The 24,369-nt window shown below is 39.2% G+C and overlaps 1 protein-coding gene across 9 annotated transcripts in view; it reads left to right on the forward strand.

The window, feature by feature from the left end:
- DAB2 (DAB adaptor protein 2) overlaps positions 1–24,369 on the forward strand; it is a 65,552-nt gene that overhangs the window by 38,842 nt on the left and 2,341 nt on the right. For 6 of the 9 annotated variants that reach the window (XM_072605753.1, XM_072605759.1, XM_072605754.1 and 3 more), the window contains 12 exons: positions 1,028–1,167; positions 1,666–1,764; positions 2,651–2,782; positions 5,065–5,148; positions 5,911–5,937; positions 6,265–6,318; positions 6,527–6,589; positions 12,054–12,707; positions 13,757–13,919; positions 19,086–19,703; positions 20,608–20,720; positions 21,721–21,791. In XM_072605753.1, coding sequence (XP_072461854.1) covers positions 1,028–1,167; positions 1,666–1,764; positions 2,651–2,782; positions 5,065–5,148; positions 5,911–5,937; positions 6,265–6,318; positions 6,527–6,589; positions 12,054–12,707; positions 13,757–13,919; positions 19,086–19,703; positions 20,608–20,720; positions 21,721–21,786 — 2,213 coding nt within the window. In that variant the 3' untranslated portion in view covers positions 21,787–21,791. The remainder of the gene's footprint in view (positions 1–1,027; positions 1,168–1,665; positions 1,765–2,650; positions 2,783–5,064; positions 5,149–5,910; positions 5,938–6,264; positions 6,319–6,526; positions 6,590–12,053; positions 12,708–13,756; positions 13,920–19,085; positions 19,704–20,607; positions 20,721–21,720; positions 21,792–24,369) is intronic. The other 3 variants (XM_072605761.1, XM_072605760.1, XM_072605762.1) reach the window with 3 other exon arrangements.

Genomic DNA, 24,369 nt, shown 5'->3' on the forward strand with positions numbered 1-24,369 from the left:
TCCAGCATTTTCCTGTATATCTTATCTCTTCACTCCACCCTAATACCCACAACTCTTTTAAACCAAAAAAAAAAAATGATCATTACAGTAACTATTTTCCAGATCTGGAATCCATAATCATCTGATCTGGATTCATTATTGATGGATATTTATTATGACCTTGAGATTCATTTATCTCACTTGATGAGGAAATGTAATCTTGTCTCATGAAAGGAGTTAGAATTTTTTTTTAATGGTGGATGGGAGAGGAAAGTGAGAAGTCAATGTTAATCTATATCTCTTTCTATACAAAGACACCAACTTCTGAGCAGCTGCCTTTTTGTGGTGGTTTCATTTACATTATTGTGGCATTTGTAATTACAGTTCTGCATGTTTTGCCCTATGTTAGCTTGTAAAAGTCTTTCCAGATTTCTCTGATTTTCTCATTCACCATTTTTATGGCAAAATAATTTTGCATTACATTCATATGCCACCAGGTCTGGAATAACATTTTATGTCTCATAAAAAATATTTTCAAGGGAACACCATGACATCAATCTAGATTAGCTGAGTAATGAGATCCTCAAGTCCCATAGGAGGTCTTTAGACTTCTGTTGTCAAAGCACAAGAAAAAGGGAGGAGGATGTCACTGTAAGGAATTTAGATCTGGATGAAATCTTCAGCTCTAAGATGCTTCTAGATGACATCTCTTTCATATCTTCTTAGGGATGTGGAACTAAATCAAAGCATTCTTTTTTCTTCACACTCTACCCTTCCTCTCCATTCTTAATAAAGTATTACAGAATGTGACATTGCCAAAAGACAGTCAGAGATGGAAGAAAACTAAACAGCTGACTTGCTCAATTAACTGGATTAATCGATGTGTAACCAAGAGACAAGAGTAGCCATAAATATTCCAAAACCTTGTAGAGGTTTTGCTTCAGAAGCATGTTCATTCCTGAGTCTTGGGTCAAATGACTCCATACAGCTTTTACCTTAGGGTTATATTTTAATTTATAAGCTTTCATTTTTTTTTTTCCTTCTTTAGGAACAGAAAAGACAGACGAATATCTCTTGGCCAGGTTCAAAGGTGATGGAGTAAAATACAAGGCCAAACTAATTGGCATTGATGATGTGCCAGAGGCAAGAGGGGATAAAATGTGTCAAGACTCTATGATGAAGTTGAAGGTAAAGACTTGACCTTTGCAATGTAAGGAGAAAGGAATGATATCAATGTGCAGTAGCATAGCAGAAAGATGGTTAGGATGGTGAGGCATGGTTGGGTCTGAGTACAGTTCACTGTAGTGGGCTCTCCCCTGTCAGGACAGTATAGCCACAAGGGCAAAAGTTCTAGTAGCAGCAGGGCAAGAAGATGGTATGGGGATGAGAGGGATGGAAAAGGACAACATCAAAAGTTGTTGTTTTCTGTATTTGAGGGAAGTCATTGGTGATCGTTTTGGCTGTTAAAACCAGAAGGTCTTGTAAGACAGAGAGTCATCTTTCTGGGGTGGTTAATTATACTGTATCTAGTTTCCATCACCCCACACCCCCCAGCCTCTGTTTAAATGTTTAACCAGGTTCTTAACGTGCCTTCAGCTGCTCTATGGACAGTGACCTAAGGTGAATATTAATGGTCTCTTTGACATGAGCTTTAAACCTCTCTTCTTTCCCATCCCTAACTTCCAGGGAATGTCAGTCGCTGCTCGGTCTCAGGGACAGCACAAACAGAAGATCTGGCTGAACATTTCTCTCTCTGGAATTAAAATAATTGATGAGAAAACTGGGGTAAGGATACGTTGTATAATGCATACATGCCAATACATGGCATTAAGCTTGGTTTTTGACTGTCCTTGATGCGACTAGCTGGTTTTGAGGACTTGGAAACTTAAGTAAGCATCCTTTACTCTACCTGAAGCTCTGTAGGAGAAATGTGATCTTGCCCTTGGGAATGCTGGATTTTCTTTTCTTTTCTATTCGTTTTTAACTAGAAAGAGGGGCGAGTGAAGAAAATGAGAAATAAGAAATCAATTCCTTTTGCGTGCAAATTCTCCAACCGCATGAAATGTTGTTCAACTAGACTGACCATTTTGGAATGGTTATCACTTCTTACATGTAACTCAGGAACAGTGTCTAAAAAAGAACATCCCTTCCAATGAACATTAAAGAACTGGATGGCAGAGGAGAGGAAATATCTTTCCCTGTGAAGGTTGGGGCTTTCTCTCTAAACCACCATTAATGACTTTCTTTTCAAGAAAATCTACCACCTTTTAGACTTCTTTATCTTCCTTATACCCTACTTTAGGTTTTATTTTAGGTAAGAGACTATGGAGGCCTACTTGTTTCTTAGTTATTTCCTTCAAAAACTTCTGGTCCCCTAAGCGTCCTTTTATTTAGCGCTTATACTACAACATCCAAAAAAAAAAACACAACTTTGCAGAGTGAAAAGAGTTTTAACAGAAGATGTATTGTTTCCTTTGAGGTTTTTTACTACACGCCCTGCAAGGGAAAATGTGGCTTTAGCAGTCAACGAGAGGCCAAAATTTTTTCTTCTCTCAAATTCTAGCTCCTTGAAAAGGCATGTCTAATGTCAGTAAAAACAAGAGGTGCTAGTAGTACTGGTTGGTAAACGGACTTTGCGGTTTTCCAGTAACAAGTTATAACTTTGTCACAGGTGATCGAGCACGAACATCCCGTAAACAAGATCTCTTTCATTGCCCGAGACGTGACAGACAATAGGGCTTTTGGTTATGTGTGTGGAGGAGAAGGGCAGCATCAGTTTTTCGCCATAAAAACTGCACAGCAGGTAAGAACTCTAGGGCTGAGGGGTAGCAAGGGAGGGGTAGTATTCAGGGGAATGGAGGGGAACCGAAATTAGAATAAAAGGGATTTTACACATTACACACACACACACACACACACACACACACACACACACACACACACACACATACACTCTCTCTCTTTCCAACTTTTTCCAGTGTTTCTGTGAAATTCCACACTCAGCTATGGATACATAGCGAGGTGGGTGAGGTCGAGATGCATCTGACTCCATCCCTTCTCTCCTTTGCCCTCTTCCAACGCAAATATAAACAATTCAGAACATGGCAGATAGAAGGCAGATGTCAAAGTGTATCTTCAAATTGGCAATCAATTAAAGTTAAATTGTACAAATGAATTTTCTAGTCAATAGGACTTTGATTTTTTTTGTCCACGTTACCTATGTTTTTATGTTTTACTCATGGTAGGTTTTATTCTCAGTTTTCAAATTTAAGAAACAAAAGTTAAAATGTAGATTCCTTTTAGGAGGACCTAAGCATCTGTATTCCTTTCTTTATCATTTGGACCATTTTCTTTAAGTGATAGTTTTTATTTTTAAAATTGCTGTCACTTTCCAATGATTTGTCTTCCACTCTTTCCACCCCCTCCCTTCCTTAACAAAGAAGCAGAGCTAAGGAAAACAAACTATACACTAACAATATATGACAGCCAGCGTATGCCTCCTTCCATGTCAGTAAGACCATCAGAGAGGCGAGGCATGCTTCAGAAGGGAGAGACATGCTGAAGTGAGTTGGCATTCTAAACACAAAAAAAACATTTTTTTTTTTAAATTGGGGATCTGGATAGAAAAGAAAAAAGAGTAGTAAAGTATAGCTCAGTTTGAATGAGCTTTCGTGGCAGTTCTGAAATTAATTTATGATTGATAGTGTCTCCTCGGCAGACTACAATGCACAAAATACTCTTTTTACCCAGCTGGGAGGTATGTTGAAAGCAACTAAGTGTGGTAAGGGATCCAGAATGTCTTCATTTTTTGTATGCTAATTTGAAGTAAATATACTTAAAAACCTATTCATGGGTGACCATTTGATGGGTATGATGCAGCAAGCAACTCTGCAGGGACTCATCTTCTTTAGATTCTAGGATAATAACTATATATAGAATGATACCTCCATAGCTATCTAGATAACCATATGAATAGCTCTGTAGATCTATCTATATTATATTCATATATGTGCGTACGTGTATTTGTGTATGTGTGTGTGTGTGTGTGTGTGTAACCGAGGATGACAATGTACATGGAAGACCTAGAAGCAATTAGAATGCATTGGATAATGATTTTAAAAATTATCTTGTCAATTTTCTAACATGAGTAATGGAGTCCTGAAGATCTGGGTTCAGATTTTAATTCAGGTACTTGCTCAGTTAGTTATCTGGCTCTAGGCAGATTAACCTTAGTAAGGTTAATTTCTTTATCAGTATAATGGAGGGGGAGGTAATACCTGTAGCATTTCCTTCACAGGGCTATTGTGAGGAGCAAATAAAATGTATGTGAAGTGCTTTGAAAGCCATAGGGCAATATAGAAATGGGAGCTGCACAGTACCCCACTAGAGCAGTATAGTGGATAGAGCACTGACCCTGAGTCCAAGAAAATCTGGATGAAATTCTGCCTCTGAAACGTACTTGCTATGTGATCCCGGAGTTCTGAACAGCTTTCTAAGTTGTAGCAAATGTGCTGACCTGCACTGGTAGAGGGAGTCTCTTGGCTTGGGATTTCTGGATGCCAATGAAATCAGTGGATTCTGGATGCCAATGAAATCCCTATCCCCACCCTACTTATTGAAAAGATCTATTGTTTGATAAGTGTGATTCATCTTCTAATGCTGATTACAACTCCTGTTCCTTAGTACTTCTGATTGTCTTTATAAACTGCTGTGGCCAAAACATTTAATAACCTGCTGGCCAATCTTTGAGGGATGAGTCTTTGTACAAAACAAGGCTGATTCCTAGATAGTAGATGTACATCTATTCAAAGCCATTCCAACTTGGCAAGCCCTACCAAGGCTTGTGTGCCACTGGCCATAGCTTTTGAAAATCCCATAGTACAATGAGGTTGCCTAGCAGAATTTCAGTAGAGATGGTTCACATTACCTGACTGATTCCAAGCAATCTGTTCGATTTCAATCTTCTTCCATGAATGGGAGAAGGTTTGGGATGAAAGAAGAAATTTGTTCTAATCTATAATTTAACAAGGGGGAAGGGGAAAAGTAGCAACCTAGGAATCACTCAATGTTTTTGTTTGTTTTCAGGCAGAACCATTAGTGGTGGATCTTAAAGACCTTTTTCAAGTCATCTATAATGTCAAGAAAAAGGAAGAAGAAGATAAGAGAAAGGCAAGTACTAGAGTGTGACAGGTTGGCAGGAGTAGATGGCTTGATGGGTTGTTGGTTTTTTAATTACTCCAATAGTAGAGCATTTGGGTTATTGTGTCTGAATGTATTGCTTATCACTGAACTACTTGACTTTAATCTCTTGTCAAGATAGCCACAGATCATAGTACCAATGTAATTGACCTTCTTGGGGAATATTGAGAGACTATGGGGTTAGCACAGATCAAGGCTTCCAGGGTAACCCTGAGGTGGGCTTTAAGCCTTGGTGAGATTAAGTCCAAGAAATCTGTTGTAATCTGTAGCTCCCTGGGGACACGAAGGAACACTTGTTTTCCTTTCTGGGCTAGAGAACCTGTAGGCAGGTCTCTGTTTCCAGATTCCTTCTCTTCTTTTACCCAGATCAACTCTTCTGAATCCTGAGTGGTATTCAGAATCAGCCCATGTATTCAAGGGTCCTATGAGCTAGGAGCACCCAGGGTCCATAATGATTCTGGAGAGCCATAGTGACATTGCCTATCGTTCTGAGGAGACAAGGAAACTTTCCTAGCCTGTTTATGCCATGTGGCATTGTGCCAAGATACATGGAATTTTAAAAACCACTTCATTCTCCTGCAGTTTTAGGACAGAAACAAGTGAGTTTTGTTTTTTGTCTGCCGTAAGTAGCTACTACTAGGTGAGACCAAAATGATGGTATAGATTTCTGGAAAATCTGGGTATTTTAGTAAATGCAGCTAACTTTATTTTCCATCTTATTTTTATTTGTAGACTGCAGAAGCCAACAAGGCAGTTGAGGTAAATTTGTTTCTATGCTTATATAAATAATTTGATCTAATACAAATGTTGCACTATCTCTCTCTTCTAATTGAAGCAGAGTATTTTTCCAATACAAATCTAGACCTTTGTTTAGTGATACTTTAAAACTGGGAATAAATGCCTAATTAAACTATAGATTTTGGAGTCAGAAGACTCAGGTTTAAATGTGGGCTCTGCTACTTTACAACCTGTATGACTTTACTCACGACAATGGCTTCTCTGAATTTCTCTTGAAAGAAGAGGTTGGATTAGGTTTCTCAAGGTCTCTCCCAGTTCTAACATTCTATGACCCTGTGACCTTTTCAGAATGGGAATAAAGACCTACTGATACTTGATGACCCTGCTAGCAAAATGAAATTGGTATGTCCATGAAGTCTTATGATTCTGCCCCAATTGTAGATACTATGGTCTGTGGATAATGCTAATGTAGCTCTAAAATTACCAAATCCCATTATCACTAACAATTCAGTATGGATATTTATTCTGCTAATATGACTGCTCTTTTAATGTTAATATAGTAACATAGTACTGGTATATATCTGAATCTAATCAAAATTGCCTTTTTAAGGGTGTTGACCAGATGGATTTGTTTGGGGACATGTCCACACCTCCTGACCTAAATAGTCCAACAGTAAGTATGTGGGGGAGCAAGAAGGGGAAAATTTTTGCGCTATAATAGCACTTACCCTGTACTTTTATTTCAAAATACCAGTAGCCAAAAGATTTGCCTTTCTTAGCAAGAGACGTATCCCAAGTTGCCATATGGATTTTCTGTATAAAACATAAAGTAGCTATAATATCACTTGTAAATCAGGCAAGTTGTACTTAAAAGAAAAAGTTGTAACATCTCAATAACTTGTATTTGTCATCTGAAAAACAAGCTAGTCAAAAATATCCACCCATTTAGATATTAAAAAACACACACACACACACACACACACACACACACAGTGGAAGGAGCCGACTAGAACCTGCCGACAAAACCAGCTTCGACTTGAATATTCAGATGCCAGAATTCAAGGTGAAAACTTCACCCTGGCCTCCCTTTTCCATTACTTTTTCCTACCTAATCAATTTCAATTTATTAGCAAGCTCCTACTCAAAAGGTTTTGAAAACAATTGCGCCAAAGGAAACATGAAACTGGAAATTAAGTTAAATTTATTTTGTTTTCTTACTCCTGATCCATTGTTGCTTTCTGTTTGTGGTCCAGATTGTGAAATTAAATGATTCTCAGTCAGTCAGCAAGCTTTTATGAAATACCTACTATATGCCAGGCTCAGCACAGAGCACCAGCGATGCCAAGAAAGGCAAAAACACCGTCTCTAACTTCAGGGAGCTCACATTCTAATGGGGAAATAACATGTAGACAGACTAGGTGTATACAAGATGTTTATGGATTAGATGAAAGTTCATAGCAACTTGGGATTTGATTTTTGTTCTTAAGCTTTCTCCCTACCTCAAACTCCCACTCATGCAAAAAGGCCTAGTTTACCTATTTCCAAGTAAAACCTGTGTATGTCAACAGTCCCAAATCACCTGAATATTTGGGACCTTCCCCCTCCCCCACACACATTTCCCTTCATTCCTATAACCTGTCTTTGCATTACCCTTCCATAAGCTATTAGTCAAGTCTTTAATTGAGTGTTCCTAGGTTATGTATTAACATCTGGCTCCTGCCTCTTAAAGAATACCGCATCTAATTGATGTTATAGACAAGCATTATGAACATAAGTAAAGAAAGAAATATGAGCAGGGCAGTCAGAGTGTGTAAAAGTCAGAGTTATTGAGGAAGAGCCAGTTGGGAGAAGCTTCTTAGAGAAACTGAGCTACCTATGAAAATAAGGAAAAAAATCCAACAGGAAATGACAAAAGGCAGTTCTTTGAGAGTGGCATCTGGAGTGAATCTTCTCTGTCTAGAACTTCAGCCCAGTATCTATCAGTTCCTCAAGGCCAATCCTGGCTCTTGAACAAAGCCTTCCTTTATGAGCCCCATCAGAAGAGCTCTTCCTTCTCTGAAAAAATTCTCATTTCTGTCACATTTCAAAGTTTACAGAATAGTTCCTATGAAACAAAAAAGGGGGTGTTTTTCCCACACTAGTGAAAGAGAACAATGATGTAGCCTGTTTCATGTAGTAGATAATGTAGATATTCTCATTTCTGGTGACATAGGCAGTAAAAGTATCCACAACTGACAGATGAGGAAACTGGGTCTCAGATTAGCTTGGCCAAGTTCACCCAGCTAATGGGTATCTGTATCATGTTGAATAGAAGTTTATGTCCTTCCCATTTATCCACATTACCTCTCCTCTGAAATGGCATCACATTGAACAACATCACAGGATTTAACAATGTAAGGGATGAGAGGCAGCATAGTATATTAGAGAGAGATGTCTTCAGAGCCACAAAGACCTGACTTTGAGGGTTGCCTTTCTCTGTGTGACCCTGGGCAATTAACTTCACTTCCTATGGACCCCTCTAAGACTATAACATATAGAATTATGTTAGCAGAAGGAATTCTGTCATCCAGGAGTTCCCTTGTAGTGATGAGTATAAGGTATTTATATGTCTTAGTTTTTGCTTCTACACCTTCAAGTTCTATTTCTCTGTCTCCCACAGGTTTTAGTCTAATGCTTTGTACATCATAGATGTCCAGTTGTTTAAAATACTCAATAAACTAGGGTTGGTAGAATGTAGGGTTCTCTAAAGGGTGAACTTGGTGCCAAGGGCACTGCCTGGGCTAGAACTGTGGTTAGAAATGAAGATGAGCCCAGGAGGGGCTAATTGTCTGACTGCTTGGGCAAGAATCAAAAGGAAGAATCCAGGGGAGAAAAACTGAAGTGCAAGATTATAAGCTGAACTAAATTTAAACTGACTGCTTACAAAGAAGTAAAGTTTTATGCCTTTAAAAAAATGAAAGCACTTGGCAAGTGACAACAGGTCACTAGGCTAAAAAATCAGGGTAACACTCTGGATATCCTTGGCTCCATCTATAAAGGGCTGTTTATCATGCCCTTCGAGTGGACAAGGTGGAGAGCTGGGTGTTAAAAGCTGAGAAGATTCAAAACTCAAAACAGAAGAATAGGAATGATTTAATACCATCTTGGAAAGATGTCTTGAGTGAAGGACTCCAGGAATCTCTGCTTGGCCTTGTGTTATATAGCTATATATTTATTATATTTATATATAGCTATAAAATTTATAGAGCAACCGCTTTATGCCAGGGACCGTGCTAAGTGCTTGATCTCATGTGTTCTCATTTGAACCCTGTGAGGTAGGTTCTGTTACAGTAGAGGTAACTGAGGCAAGCAGAGGCTATATGACTTGCTTAGGGTCACAAAGATAGTAAGTGTCTGAGGCTGGATTTGGACTCATATCTTCCTGACTTCCTCTACTGTGCCACCTAGTTGCCTCAGCTTATAATTACAAACAAGAATTGAAGATGGTGTTCCTAACTTTGACTCACCAGAAAATTAGTGGTAGAAATAACGAAAGTGGGAGTGTGTGTGTGTGTGTGTGTGTGTGTGTGTGTGTGTGTGTGTGTGTATGTGTTTTCAGGGCTGAGGATAAAGGGGAGGTAGATGAGCCGAAATAAATTATGTGTTAGATGCTGGCAGGATATACAGATGGAAATTCTCAGTTGGTAATTGGAGATAAAGATCTGGACATTAGGAATGAAGTTTGGGCTGGAGAGTGATTACTAGGGAAAAGAACAGGGAGAAAGGTCAAGGTCAAGGACACATTTGTGGGGAGGGTTGGCACCAAGGCAGTAAGAAGAAGATGTGTTAGGAGATAGAGGAAGATAATCCAAAGACTACAGTGTCACAGAAAACTCAAGAGGAGAGAGTTTCCAGAGAGGGCAATTAAATACTGAATAAAGCAAAAGGTTTGAAGAAGATGAGGATTAAGTTCCTTAGATTTAAAGACTGATAGGTCATTGACTTTTTGAGAGAACAGTGTCAGTGGAGGAGGAATAGGGGTGAGAAATGAATAAATGCTGAAAAAATTGAATTAGCAGGTATGGCCATCCTAAATGGCTTTAGGAAGAAAATGTGTACTATATGTAAAATTATATTTTTTTAGTGATTTCAGGTTTTCAAACCTCTTTCCTCATATTATCTCAGTAGTACAAATATTTCACCAACTATAAAATAGAGATGATGAGCATGAGAACTTACTTGCCTGTGGTTGCAGTATCAAGATTATAATAAAAATGAAGTATAAGCTTGAAGCATTTTATGCAAGTATTTAGCCATATGAAAATCATATTTAGTGGAGAAACTGACTTAAATATGCATCAAACCCCTTTGACCTTTCAGCTACTCTTTTCACTTCTAGTTAGTCTTTTTCACCTCCAAACCAGTTTCCTCATCTGTAAAATGGGGCAGCTAAAATATGTCCAATGTCAGTTCCAACTCTAAATCTTGTGATCCTGAGGCAGAACCAGATAATCTCTTCTAAATAAATTTTATTCATTGCTATGTGCCTATCTTAACCTTGAATCTATATTTCCATTTCTTTTTAATCAATAAGATCATAGAAAAAGAACTAGGAGTGAATGTGGACTCTGCTACATGTGAACTGTCTGGCTTTTACTTTCATTTCTTCATCAGTAAAGTGAAGGGTTTTGGGTAGATCTCAGAGAGGTCAGCTCTAAAAGTCCTTATCTAATGTGTCTGCAAATGAAAAGCACTCAAGGGCTCAAGGAGATAATCTGTTACTAAACTGGATGACTTTTTCCCCGTGTGTGTGTGTGTGTGTGTGTGTGTGTGTGTGTGTGTGTGTGTGTGTGTGTGTGTGTGTGTGTGTGTACTGTTTTTTCTGCCCCTCCTCCCTTAAATGTCTGTGTCCCAAAATGTTTCTAATGTATTTGAAAAGGACAACCCCACTAATATTAAATATCCAGCTAAACGAATCATGAGCTACTTTGTGTTAGAGGGCCTCCCACTTCAAACATCAAAGAAGCTTCCATAGTGATCCCTGGCATCTCACATAACAAAGTCCTACCCAGCCATCTCCTTAGAGATGTTGGGACCTGAGTATTCTTTGAACATGACCAAGCTTCCTTTCTGGTAGACTGCTCACTCTCTCTGTGAGTGCCCTGAGCACTTTTAATTACAGCTTCTGAATACAGAGAAAAATGGGAGAGGGTTAAGGAAAATTGAGGATGATATGGGATACCTTGCTGCTAGGGAGGCAGCAGAGCAGAATAAAAAACCTAGGCAATGTGAAGAATTTATTTTATGCACTGCTTGACTTGTTTTAAGGGATCAGACAACCCAAAGACCTAAGTTCTTTTATAGCTCACCAAGAATTATTGAATTGTTGCAGTGGGAACTCTCAAACTATTCCCACAGGAGAACTCTTAGTAGTTATGGTTCCCTCTCATTTTATGTTAGAATTGTTTTAGGACCAAAAACTATTTAAGGATGCTTCATGGTGTCAAGAAAAGTACATAATGCTAACTAGACACAAGGAGTCCTAGATCCTAGTCTACGCTCACACAGCTAGTTAGTGTGAAATTCTACACAGGCAAGGATCTGAACCTGATCTTTGAACTGGAAAGGATTTTGCATATAAATTTCAGGATCCCTTAAAATAGATTTCTCATCCCTCTAACCTTTGGAGATGTCTCTAAAGTCTTGATTACTACATTGGGATATAAGAGAGTTTGAATCCTACCCGAGACACTTAGTAACTATATGAGCCTGGGTAAGTCATTTAACCTCTCAGCCTAAAGTTCTTTATCTACATAGAAATACATAGCACTAAGTTCATAGGTTATTGTGAAGCTCAAATGAGATAAGGTATGTAAAGCGTTTTCCACGTAAGAGTTGCTATTATTATTAGTTGAATGAGAAGCAAGAGCCTTTAGCCAAGAGAATCACAATTAAACAGCACCTTACTAAGGACTCTTCTTGAGCCAAAGTGGGAATTGGGGGAAGAAGGGGCGGGTTGGTGTTGAGGGTGGCAGAGCATATGAGCATATCGAAAAGCTAGTCATTCGAGATATGTCATCAGTGATCACCATGATACAGCTCACGTTTAAAACCACGATATTAACTAACACTGTCTCTTTTCTTTCTAAATTTGATAGGAAAGCAAAGATATCCTGTTAGTGGATCTAAACTCTGAAATCGACACCAATCAGAATTCTCTAAGAGAAAATCCCTTCTTAACCAATGGCATCACTTCCTGCTCGCTTCCTCGACCAAAGCCTCAGACGCTTTTCTTGCCTGAAAATGCTTTTTCTGCCAATCTCCACTTCTTTCCCACCCCTAATCCTGACCCTTTCCGTGATGATCCTTTCACGCAACCAGACCAATCGACACCCTCTTCATTTGATTCTCCCAAATCTCCAGATCAGAAGAAAGAGAGTCTGAATAGCTTCTTACCACTTCCACTGAGCAATGGGTCTCTGAATGGCGATTTTGATTACTTTGGGCAACAGTTTGACCAGATTTCTAATCGAACTGGGAAACAGGAGACTCAGGCAGGCCAGTGGGCCTTTGCAAATTTGCAAACCCAGCCTGCAATAAGAACTCAGAATGGGGTACCTGAAAGAGAACAAAATGGCTTTATCACATCTTCCCCCAATTTTTTTGTGGGAAGCCCTTCCAGAGGACTGTCACTACCCAATGGAATAAAGCAGGACACAGAAAACTCTGCCCAGTCCTCACCACATGACTCCATAACAATTATCCCACCTCCACAAAATACCAAACCTGGAAGAGGCAGAAGGACTGCTAAGGTGAATTACCTTCTTCACATATCCATTGGCAGAATGCATGTTCGGTACCAAAGGGTGGCTTAATGCAAGCTCTTTTTTTTTACCCCCTCTGCTATTGTAACTCCCAGAGTGTGGCTGTAAGATAGAAGGTGGGACCAGTCACATCAGTTCTCCAGGAATATTTCCCTCTAATCATCCGTCGTTCTTAAACTTCCCCTTGCCCTCACAGCAGTGTATGTCACCCGCTTTCCACTTGCATGTTTTGTCACTTAATAGATTTAACTAAAACAGTTTTCTATTTTAATGCTGCCGGGCTTCTGTATCTCTGGTAAGTTGAACTTTACATACTATGGGGCAAGGGAAGGTCAGAGTTAGCCTTGGAATAGTGCTGCTACAGTCTCTTACTTGTGAAATAGAGGCTTCATTTTTTTAAAAAAATACATAAATGTTCATGCTAGGATTGATGAGTAGAAATCTACCCATTACTATTTTAAGTAGTAAATTCATCCTTTAAGTTTGTATGTCTCAAAGCATATTGGTCTAATACAAGTGTTTGATGTGCTGTCCAATACAAGTACAATGGGATGGCCTAGATCTCTTCTTGGTCAAGTGTTTCCATCTACACATACTTTTCCAGATCTTAGGCAGATTACTTGACAAACTTGGGGAAAATGGGGTTATCTCAAGCAGGTATCAGCAGAAACGAATCAAAAAAAGCTGCCTGGGAGTTAGACCTGAGGTGTAATTCTGGCTCTCTCATTAATTCACTCTGCTCATCTGTAAAATGGAAGGATTGGATAAGCTCCTCAAGGTCCTTTCCTGCTCTGATTTTCTATGGCTTGGTTATCTAGCTTGATCTTTCTCTGCCAACCATTCAGTCAGAAAATAACTAAGGTTCCAACTGTTCTCATACTGTCAAGAACAGACGTTTGGGTTTTAGGGAATTCAGTCTTTCCCTTTTCTGAAAAGGGAAAGATGAGAATAGTCTTGATTATTTACAATGATCAAACTAATTTTTTCTGGGTTTTTTTTCCCCTCCCTATCCTTCTTCCTCCTCCTACTACCACCAGTCTCCAATGAATGATATATTTGGGTCAGATCCCTTTGCCACTCCCACTACAGAATCCCCATGTCAGACTTCACCAACAGGACAACCTAGAGGCTTGCAGAACAATCCTATGGATCTCTTCAACCCTAATGCTCCATCCTCAGTGGGTTCCCTGGCTGGTCTAGGTAAGTTTGTCAGTTTCCTATCCCCTTTTCATTCAACTCTTCTGGTTCGGAGAGTTCTGAAGAGTCAGAAGTGATATTCTGATATTCCCAAAATGAATTTGCAAAGTGTCCAGAAAAGGCAGAGTGGAGGTAGAGAGGTGACTTCCCTTTCATACAGGTAAGGCCTGTGTAAGTGACTACATGTGAATTAAAATGTATTCTAATATCCAGAACATGGGCCAATAGGTGGTGCAGTGGATAGAGTGCTGGGCCTGGAGGTAGGAAAACTCATCTTCTTGAGTTCAAATCTGACCTCAGACATTTAGTAGATGTGTGACCGTGGGCAAGTCACTTAGCCCTGTTTGCCTCAGTTTCTCATCTATAAAAGGGGCTGAAGAAGGAAATGGCAAATCACTCCACTATCTTTGCTAAGAAAACTCCAAATTGGGTCACAAACAGTTGGACAATAGAGAATAACTGAACAACCCCAAAAATCCAGAATATATTCTCACTGATCTACTACAGAAAAGTGAAGTACTACTATTTGAGTGATTCCTTAGGGTTATAATCATCATCATATCATCATTCATCAGCATATGGAACTTCCCAGGATGCAAACATCCATTTACCAATGCAGATTGGCACCTGCTTTGGAATTCATAATCTAAGAGCCTCCCAGGGCATTGTCACACAATCAGGTTGTAGCAGGGGTGAGACCTGAACCTAGATCTTGCCTCTGTTTTTGTATCCATATTTATATAATAAGTCATGGAACCTCAAACCTTATGACTTAAACCAATTTAATTTTTTAAAATAAATAAAATAATTTTTTTAAAAAAATAAAGCTGACATGAGATTTTTGCCTAAAAGAAATGATAGGTGAAATTTTTAAATTTTTAAATTTGTGTTTTGTCCAGAAGTTCCACAGAGCTTTTGGTCCTTAAGGATGGGGAAGGATTTAAGATTTATGACTATAAGACTGAGTGAGAAAACGCAGGCTGCTTCAGGGGTGGGCGCAGAGGAACATCACACACACCTCCTTCACAATTTGACCTTGGGCTGGCTGGCTCAGCAACACCACTCTGAACAGCCTCCCATTATTTTCAGACTTGTTGCTAATTTCAGTCCTTTCAACAAATGTCTGCCTTTGAGGGAGAGGGAGGGACTGATTTTTGCTGCTTGGTACCTCTACCGATATCTCCCACACACACGCTTAGGAAGGAGAAGGTTCCAGGTAGCATTCTCCTCCCTCTAGAAGAACTTAAACCAGAAATGTTGGCTTTCTCTGATTCTGACACGGGCTCAATCATTAGGTATGCCTTTCTTCCGTAGGAAAATGTTTTGACACTGTCGTGCTAAATCTGTTGAGTCATGTCTGGGTGGAGGCAGAGAGTTGCCCAGCTGCAGAAGGCTGAAGATTCTTCCTTGTGCATATTCCCTAACTTGCTCTGATTCTCCTTGAGAGCACATATGAAAGCTTTTCTTCCTAAATGGTCTGTGATCTCTCTTGGAGAGATCAGTGCCCTGAAATGGCACTGATAGACCCCTTTACAGCAAGGAAAAAAAATGCCTCCATGTCGTGACTCAGATTAAATAACATCAGAGAGCTCTAATATCTGGGTCTTGAAAAATTTTTAGAGTCAATATTTTACTAGTCAGCCTGAAAATACAGCTGGACCCAATAACTGTTAATTTATTCAAATGAAGTGAAGCTTTTGGCGGGGTGCCCCCGTTGAGGCCTTGGGATGCACAAGAGCGGAATACTGATGATTCTTCAGAGTTTGGCCACTGCTGTAAAATGAGCTCTACAGTATAGTCCCTGTCCACTAGCTGTGAGCCTCCGCCAAGCCACAGAAGGTTGTAGGTCTGGCTTCCGCCCCCAGCTGGGCAATCACATCCTGTGGTGAACTGGTGGGGGTAGAAACCTCAGCACTCTGCTGCTGCACAAAGCTGAGACGGGGCATCAGGAGGACAGGAGACTGACCTCGTCTATACCTCTTTCCTCGTCTATACCTCTCCTTTGCATGGCCCCCCCTCCCCCCCACACACACATAGTGGCAAAATCTGGAGAACCTTCAAAATGGCCTCTTCATGTGAGTGTGTGATGAGGAAGAGGAAGGAAGGCTGAAGACCAAAAAGCTTTTAGCTCTTGCTGTTGAGAGCACTTTTCTCTTCCTCTGTACCCTTTAGCTCTCATGATCAAAGCCACAGATGTTGATCCTAAGAGAATAAGAGTAGATAGCCTAAAACTAGAAAGTTTGTGAAATGCTAACCTTTTTTTGTTATTCTACATTTTTTATTTAATCAAATGAGTAAATCATGAGGAAGAAAAAAGTCTTCAATGAAACTAAAATGACCGATCAACTCAATGAGCAAATTATTCTTTTGTTTTTTTTCTACTCAATAGTATTTTATTTTTTTATCTAATTACATGTAAACATAGTTTTCAATAATCACTTATATAACATTTTGAGTTCTACCATCTTTGAGTCCATCCAGTTTTTAGGATTATATAAAACTGCTACTTCAGAGAATCCCAGATTTAGATCTGAGAAAGCTCTGAGATCACTTCCAACTCCTTTATTTTACAGATGAGGAAATAGAAGTAAGAAGTGTTAAATGACTTGCCCAGGGTCATACCACTATCAAGGCAGATTTTGAACCTGGGTCTTCTTGATTCCAAATACGTACTCTATCCAACATATTCTGCTGTCTCTTGTGCCAAAGGACCAGCTCTTCTCTTAAGCTAAGCAATGGGAGAGTGTCTGATTAAGTAGAACAGCAGAACCCATCGGTCCCTCTCCTAGAATCAGTCAACATTCTATAATAGAAGACTTTAATTGTATGCACAGGGTTAAATTCTTGTGGAGTCTTAATTTTTCTCCTTGTCCCCCTCCCCTCTGATTTTCCTACTATCTCTACTTTTGTAGGTACAGTGGTCAGGAAATGGTAGTTGGAAAAACTTATTAGAATACAGTCTGACAGATATTAATTTGGTGCCCAAGAAGGCAACTTAGTAACAGAAAGAGAGAAAAAAATATGGAGACAAATGTAAGTTCCAATCTCATTAGCTATGTGAACTTGGACATATGTGGCCCTCTGGGTTCTCAAGTGTGGCCTTTTGACTGAATCCAAACTTCAGAGAGCAAATCCTTTTGTTAATTTTTATTAATTTATTTTTATTTAATTATATTTATACAATTTTGCATATTTTAATTATTAAACTCAATTTTTCATTTACTTTTAATTATTTTTTTTTCATTTTTTATATATTTGTATACTGAAGTTCAGATTTAGTCAAAGGCCTGCACATGAAGACCAGGAGGGCCACATGTGGCTTCAAGGTCACAGATTCTCCACCCCTGGTTTAGACTCAGCTTGTAGAGATCCTGAGATCCTGTCAGCTCTAATATTCTCATTTTTCTTCGCTTAGCAAACAGGTGCAGTTTGGTTGAAAACTAGCCAATAGTTCATCTAGAATAAAATTCTGTTGTATTTAAAATATAAAATCCATTCTTAGCTCATGAAAAACTGGTAGCAGGTCAGATTTGATTCAAAGCTGTGGTTCACTGACCCTTGGACTAGATCATGGTGATCATGTAAGGCATCAGAGTTAATTTAGACTGTCTTGTTTCTTGGCTCTATGTGTGTGTGTGTGCTCGTGCATGCATGTGTGTGTAAGAACAGAGCATGATATTATACTGCTGCTAATAATAAATCCAATTTATCAAGAACTTTTAAAGTTCACCAAGTGTGGTGAGGTCCTAGAGAGTTAGGTTGTTTTGTTTTGTTTTGTTTTTTTTAATATATCTCTCATCTGAAGTAGAAATAGCATTACCAAGGTCTCTTGCTCTTTTCTGGAGGGGCTAGTCAACTTTGATGAACTGAGTGCCAGACAAGTTCAAGGCAGCGGAAGCTTTGAAATGAGCACATCAGCTATTTGTTTTCTTTTTAATGCGTGTGTGGAGATGAATTGTGGCTAAGAAGGTACCCTAGGTTTTTAGTGCCTTGGTGAGGAGTGAACGAGGAAATGCATGAAGAACTGGAATTAACTGCAGGAGATTCCCACCAAAGGGGACTAGTTTGGCACAATTAGAGAAATGTTTGGTTCTAATGACAAGCTTATAGGATATCACGAGACAGACATATTTGATAGCTTGGATGGAGAGTTCATTGAGGTTTGAGGAGAGTACCTCATAAGTACCTTCACTTGCTTCTGCCTTTCTGATTAGAGGACCAGAGGGCCAACCCCTCCCATGTTCTCCTTCTATAGAGACCTCAAAATCCCAACCATCTCTTCATTTGCCACCAGCTGCTTGGCTTGGTTTTAACTCCACCATCATCATAAACCTGCCCCATGGATAGACTTATCACCAGGAAACTCTCCCTGGTGGACACTGCTTCAGCTTGGGTACCCATACCTCATCAATATCTTCTGCTGTTTCTGCCTTTTCATTTGGAGGGCTAGAGTATAGAGCAGAAAAAACTCCTCCAGATCCTCGCTAAAAAGAAGGATCCAAAGCCCCATCATCATTGCCTCAATTTGCATGCTCTCCCTCGACTGCTTTTCAGTTTCCTATTGTCTGTTGCCTTCCCCCATTAAATAATAAACTCCCTGAGAGTAGTCTTTCTCATTATTTATATCCCCAGCACTTAGCACAGTGTTTGGCATGCAGTTGGCACTTAATAAATGTTTGTCATATATTTTATCTCACCATTATCCTCAGATTCCTGACCAGTTTTACGTTGGGTAATACAATGTAAAAAAAAAATTAATTTTGATTTAAATTTGATTTAAGGTAACCCTTTTAGCACTAACTTTTACAAGTCTCCCATCATAGTCACAACTAAAAAAAAAGTTAGATCTCCTCTCTATCAACACTTGATGCATTAAAATTGACAAAAACTATGAAAAGATACCCATGGGATATGAACATAATGAGGTTTTATGGAAATGAGCTATCATGCATATATGTGAATTATCTTAAAATTTGCCATCTAGTGTGGTGGCTAGCCTTGGTTTGTGTTTGGGCATTGTTAATTACGTTTGTGCAACAAGGGTGTCCATTTCCTCCATTGTTCAGGTACTTAAGAAAACTGCCATAGGATGCAGCTGATGATTCAATTTTTCTGCCTTTTACATTTCTCATTTGGTGAAATTTCATATTTTTCCTCTTTATTCCTTAGGTGGCTTACCAGTAACATCACCTCAGACAGGACCATGGAACCCACAATCATTAGTTTTCAACCAGCCCACCTCAATGCCCATGATGAGTTCTCAGCCTTCAGGATTCAGTCAGCCTCTTGCCTTTAGTACAAATCCACCAGTCTCAGGCTGGGATCAGCCAACGTCCTATGGAGCCCCAACATCATCCTCATCCCCTCATATCTGGGGCTCTACCACAAATGTGCCACCTAATACATGGCCAGTCCAAGTCTCTGTGGGGAACCCTTTTCAGAGCAACATATTCCCAACAGCTGCCACCCCTGGCCAGCAATCTTCTGTGCTTATCTCAGGCTCACCACCTCAGCCCCCTCCCAGAACTGTCCCACAGAAGGATATCTCTTGTGATGCCTTCACTGCTTTAGATCCACTTGGAGATAAAGAAATCAAAGAGGTGAAAGAAATGTTCAAGGACATCCAGCTGAGGCAGAGACCAGCAGTGCCAGCGAGGAAGGGGGAGCAAGCACTCTCTGGAGCCTCAGGAGCCTTCTCCAGTTACTTCACTAGCAAAGTTGGAATTCCACAAGAGAGTGCAGAGAATGAGGAATTAGATGCCAATCAGTTGTTGGCCAAGATCAATGGTAAGGTGTTTTCCCCGACAACCCAGTCCATGGTAATCAGGTCCGGAAGAACTCAATGCTAGCTTCTTTCTCACTTCATTGACCATCCAATAGCTTCATAACAAAGTTTAACTTTTCATGTTTTGGAATACATTAATGAATATGATTATTATCTTTGAAAACACTGACCTGACATTGCCCCCTAGTGACAAGTGTCTTGGCACTGAACATGCTAGCCTTCAGAAGAACGAGAAGCACTGTCAGTGTTCTCAGAGCTGACTCATAGTATTCTGGTAAAGCATTTGCCCTTCTTTCAAATTCTGCATTGACTCTACCTTAAACAGTTTTGAAAAGGGTCTTAAAAGCCTCTTATTTATAATAATGAGTCCCTTCATTTTTATTCCATAGAATAGTGGGGTAGAGGAAGCATGAAATAGAAGAAATGAGCACTTATCCCTAATTAAGCCTAATATATTCCAGGCATCGTCCTGAGCAGGGAAACACACCTATAAATTCATCAGTCTAGGGCACTGCCAGTGTGGATGAGGAGCTCATCTGTAACACAAGGCTTAATCACCTGCCCTAGCGTCATGTGCTGAGAGGCCTAAATAACTTGCCATCAGATAGCCCATAGGTGTCAGAAGCATGTCCTCCTGAATGCAGATCTGGCCTTCTATACACGATACTGCACTTGGATTCTTTCACTCTCTCACAATCCTAAGAAACAGTATGTAAGTTCTTTTACCAAATCAAAGAAGGTTAATATTTATAAAATGAATAGCAAGGTGTCTACAGCTCAGAGGATACCATAAATGCTTGTTCTATATCTCGTCGAAGCAAATGTTATCAGGGAGACTATTTAGACAAGAAGCCAGTCTACTAAGTGGCATGCTTTGGATTTTTGTCCTTTTTTTTCTTTTTAAAGAAGCACCAAAGCCAGTTCCCAGGCAAAGCACACCTTTAGCTTCTAAGCCAGTGGAAAACTCGTTTGAGAACCTTTTTGCAAAAGATCCTTTCCGTTCTCCATTGCAAGTACCCGTAAGTATGATTACTGGGAGAGAAATCTGAGAACTTGGCAAATTATTGTTCTATTTTAACTTTTAGTTAATCTCACTCTTAATTCTTAATCCATAAAATAATATTTCTGTCACAGTACACAAAAAGGTAGAAGAACCAACTTTGAAAACTGCAACCATCTTTGGCACATTGGAGAAAGATAATGCAGTTTTCCCTTCCACATCCCAAGGGTTAGGAGTACGGCACCCCGTGATTTGGAAAATCTGAATAAAATTTTTTGGCCCTCTCTTCATACCACAAAACTGTCTGAATTATTTTTCTTTTTTTATGGGGTTTTTACAGTACTATACATATATTTTATGCAATTCAGAGTTTCTAAACTTTTTCTATCATCTGCTGCCCTTTGCATATCATCTGGGACTTCCACAAAATTCCCCAAAAATTCCCATTTAATTTCTTATGCTGACTTGCGATATAACAAACCCTCAATGGAGAAAATCACAATGTGGAAGGAATAACTATTATCTTTCAATGGTAGCCACATGCCTTCAATTGTTATATTTGGGCAAAACTGTATACCTTCAAGTAAGAGGCCTGTCACTGGAAGCGTTTATTATGTGACTTAAAATCTGATTTATTTAGCCAGGAGAAACTCAAAGCTGTAATTCTACCTAAAAAGACTTAATTTCTTAATATGATCACTTTAATGGCAACAAATCACAGACGTTATGCCATGTACTATGCTTAGGAAGCAAACTTCCTTTATTAGTAGCTTGTGTTTTCACTTGGATCAAATTATTCAGCATCACCACTTACATATCCACAGAGGTCAGTGAAACCCAAAGCTGTGGTCTCCCAACTATTTTCACACACAGCTCTATAATCCAACCACACTTCTTAAAAAGAATTCTAGAGATAGTCGGAATTTTTTTCTTTATGATTAAGACTATTCATTGATAAGACACAGATCTATATTCAAAGACTATTTATAAGTTTCCAATTGAATGTTTTATCTCCATAGACTGTGCCTCAACAGCCAACATCTTCTCATCTATATGGGGATCCTTTTGGAAATCGATTTGCATAACTTCTGTAAGTAGAAGGTTCTATCAAGTTAATTGTCTGAGTGGAAATTAAATTGAGAATAAAAGTTAAGTGCTCCTTACTTGGAGGTGACTTAGACCTGGGTTTCCATTCTTAAAACAGTAATACAGTGTTGAGAAGGATAGGTAGGCTTTTAAATTACAGGTATCAAAGTTTGTTTGCAATATGCCAAATAACTCAGTTTCTTCTACACATCAAATCTATACTTTAGCTATTTTGAACATAAGTTCTGCATTCTTTACACATATTAAAACATCAAAATATGGAGGACTTATAAATTCCCCCAAATTGCCAGAGGCAAGCAGGATTTCACATTACTATATACTCAATGGCATCTTGCCTAGGTACAGAAACATTCACTAAAGTTGTTACTTATAATAATAAACCAGTGTTCTACAGGACCTGGAAATTTAAGGAGATAGGAGATCTCCTCAAGCAACCATCAAACACTAAGTATTGTTCATGTCTACCCCAAACACAGATGATACAAATATCTTGGCTTTTCTCAGTCTGGATCCATATTCTAGTAAAGTCAATCATTCAGAAAATCTACTATGCCCATTTACAATGGGTCAGGCACTGTGCTAAGTAAATTCAAGCAAAGAGGACAGTTCCTGCCTTCAACAAGCTTATATTTTAGACAACACACAAAGACAAACCATAAAAGGGAATGAAAAAGCTGGAGGAATGGAGAATGTCATCTAGTGACTGCATGATGGCTAAGTATGTTAACATAACCAAGTCAGTTTAAGCCTTCTCTGAACTGTGGTAATTGCTGATGATGGTTGATTAAGCATATTTTTTTTTAAATGAAATTGCATCTTGGTGGTAAATGTTTTGTCTTCCAAGGCATTGTTCCTAGGCAAATTGTTGAGCATGTTTAGATGCATGCTGAAACTTGATAAAAGCTTAATGCCCTATACCTCCAAACTTTGGGATCCTTGGTCTTGAAGGAATGTTCTATAGTAGCAAGCACTCTTGAGAACTCAACTGTGGGGTGTGTGTGGCCATGTCAATCAAGAATTTATAACATGCCTACTGTGTGGTAGACTCTGTACTAGATATACAAAGACTAGGCTTTCCCTACCCTCAAGGAGCTTAAACATTGTATTGGTAAGAAAATATATACACAGAAAAACAAATACAAAACATGCTAAGTCAGGTAATAATAATTACAAGGTACTTTTTTTTGGTGGTTTTTGGAGGTTGTGGTTGTGGTTGTTGTGTATTAGCAACTGGAGAGGAGTGAGGCAGATGAAAAAAGTTTCCTGTAGAAGCATATGAGTTGAGCTTTGAAGGAAGTGAGGAGTTCTATCTACCAGACTTCAGTAAAGAGACACAGGAGATAGCCTATGGGCAGGCGTGGAGAGGAGAGGGAAGCCATTGGCAGGCTGGTTGAGACAGATCATAGAATGCATGAAGAGGAGTAATGTATAACAAGCCAGAAAGGGTAGGCTGAGGCCAGATGGTGAAAAGACCTAATCAAGGAGTTTTAATAGAGAGATAATAGAGATGCAGGGGTTCCAGGATGTTAGGGGAAGAGAAAGAAAAGACACTAAGCAAAAACATTTATTGCAAACTCTTTAGGAAAGTGAAATCTTGTACTGCAAAAAATTAGGATAATTGAGCACTGTTTCCTAGGATAATTCATACTAATGATTCATTTTTATGGGGCTTTCAGGTTTGCAAAGCATTATAGACTATTGGTTCTTTATGCAGATAAGATTATTCCTTCCTTACCACCTCCACAAATGAATTCCCAATTTGTGCAAATCTTTTGTTATACAGGAAAAAGAAATCCTGGGGATTGACTAGAATTGTAGTCTTGGACTCCCTTTATTCATTTGTGAAAATCTCACTAAATAAAGAGTTTATAAACCAAACCCACTTGTGCAAAGTATCAATATGGGTTGATGGAAAGGGCACTGTATTCGAAGTCAAATAACCTAGACTGGAATCCTACCTCTGCATTTACTCCCAGTGAGACCTTGAAGGAGTTGCTTAAACTCTGAGGACCTCAGTTTCCTCATCTGTAAAATGGGAGAGTTGGACTAAATCACCTTTGTGGATCCTTCCAGTTCTAAATCTATGGTCCTCTGCTGGCTAGTTCATTTGGCTATTTCTCATGCTCTATCAGGCAAAACTGTACAGGGAGGAAGGAGGGTGAAACTTCTGTTGGTTTAACACTGTTGGGGAGAATTGATGGAGTTTGAAGTTTAGCTGTTGAAATTTGCACTGGGCACAGGAGTTCTTAGCTAAGCCTCCAGCAGGAAACTGAGGCTAAGAGCAAAGGGGAGGACATATTTGATTTTCCTTCTCCCCGATTCCTGTTGTGGAGGTGTGTGTTCACACAAGTGCCTGGTCCTGTACCTGTTACATAAAGAGAGAATAGTAAATAACCTTCATCTTTGGTTCCAAGTATGGCTAGACCACACACCAGTTAATTCTGTACATATCAGATGTTGTCAGTGTATATTGTGTTTTTTTATTTTTAAAATACCAAGTGACTATTGGATAAAGATTTGAGAGGGGAAGGGGGAGGAGAGTAGGAAATTCTTTGTAACAT

The sequence above is a fragment of the Notamacropus eugenii genome, chromosome 4 (assembly GCF_028372415.1).
Source record: "Notamacropus eugenii isolate mMacEug1 chromosome 4, mMacEug1.pri_v2, whole genome shotgun sequence".
NCBI lineage: Eukaryota > Metazoa > Chordata > Mammalia > Diprotodontia > Macropodidae > Notamacropus > Notamacropus eugenii.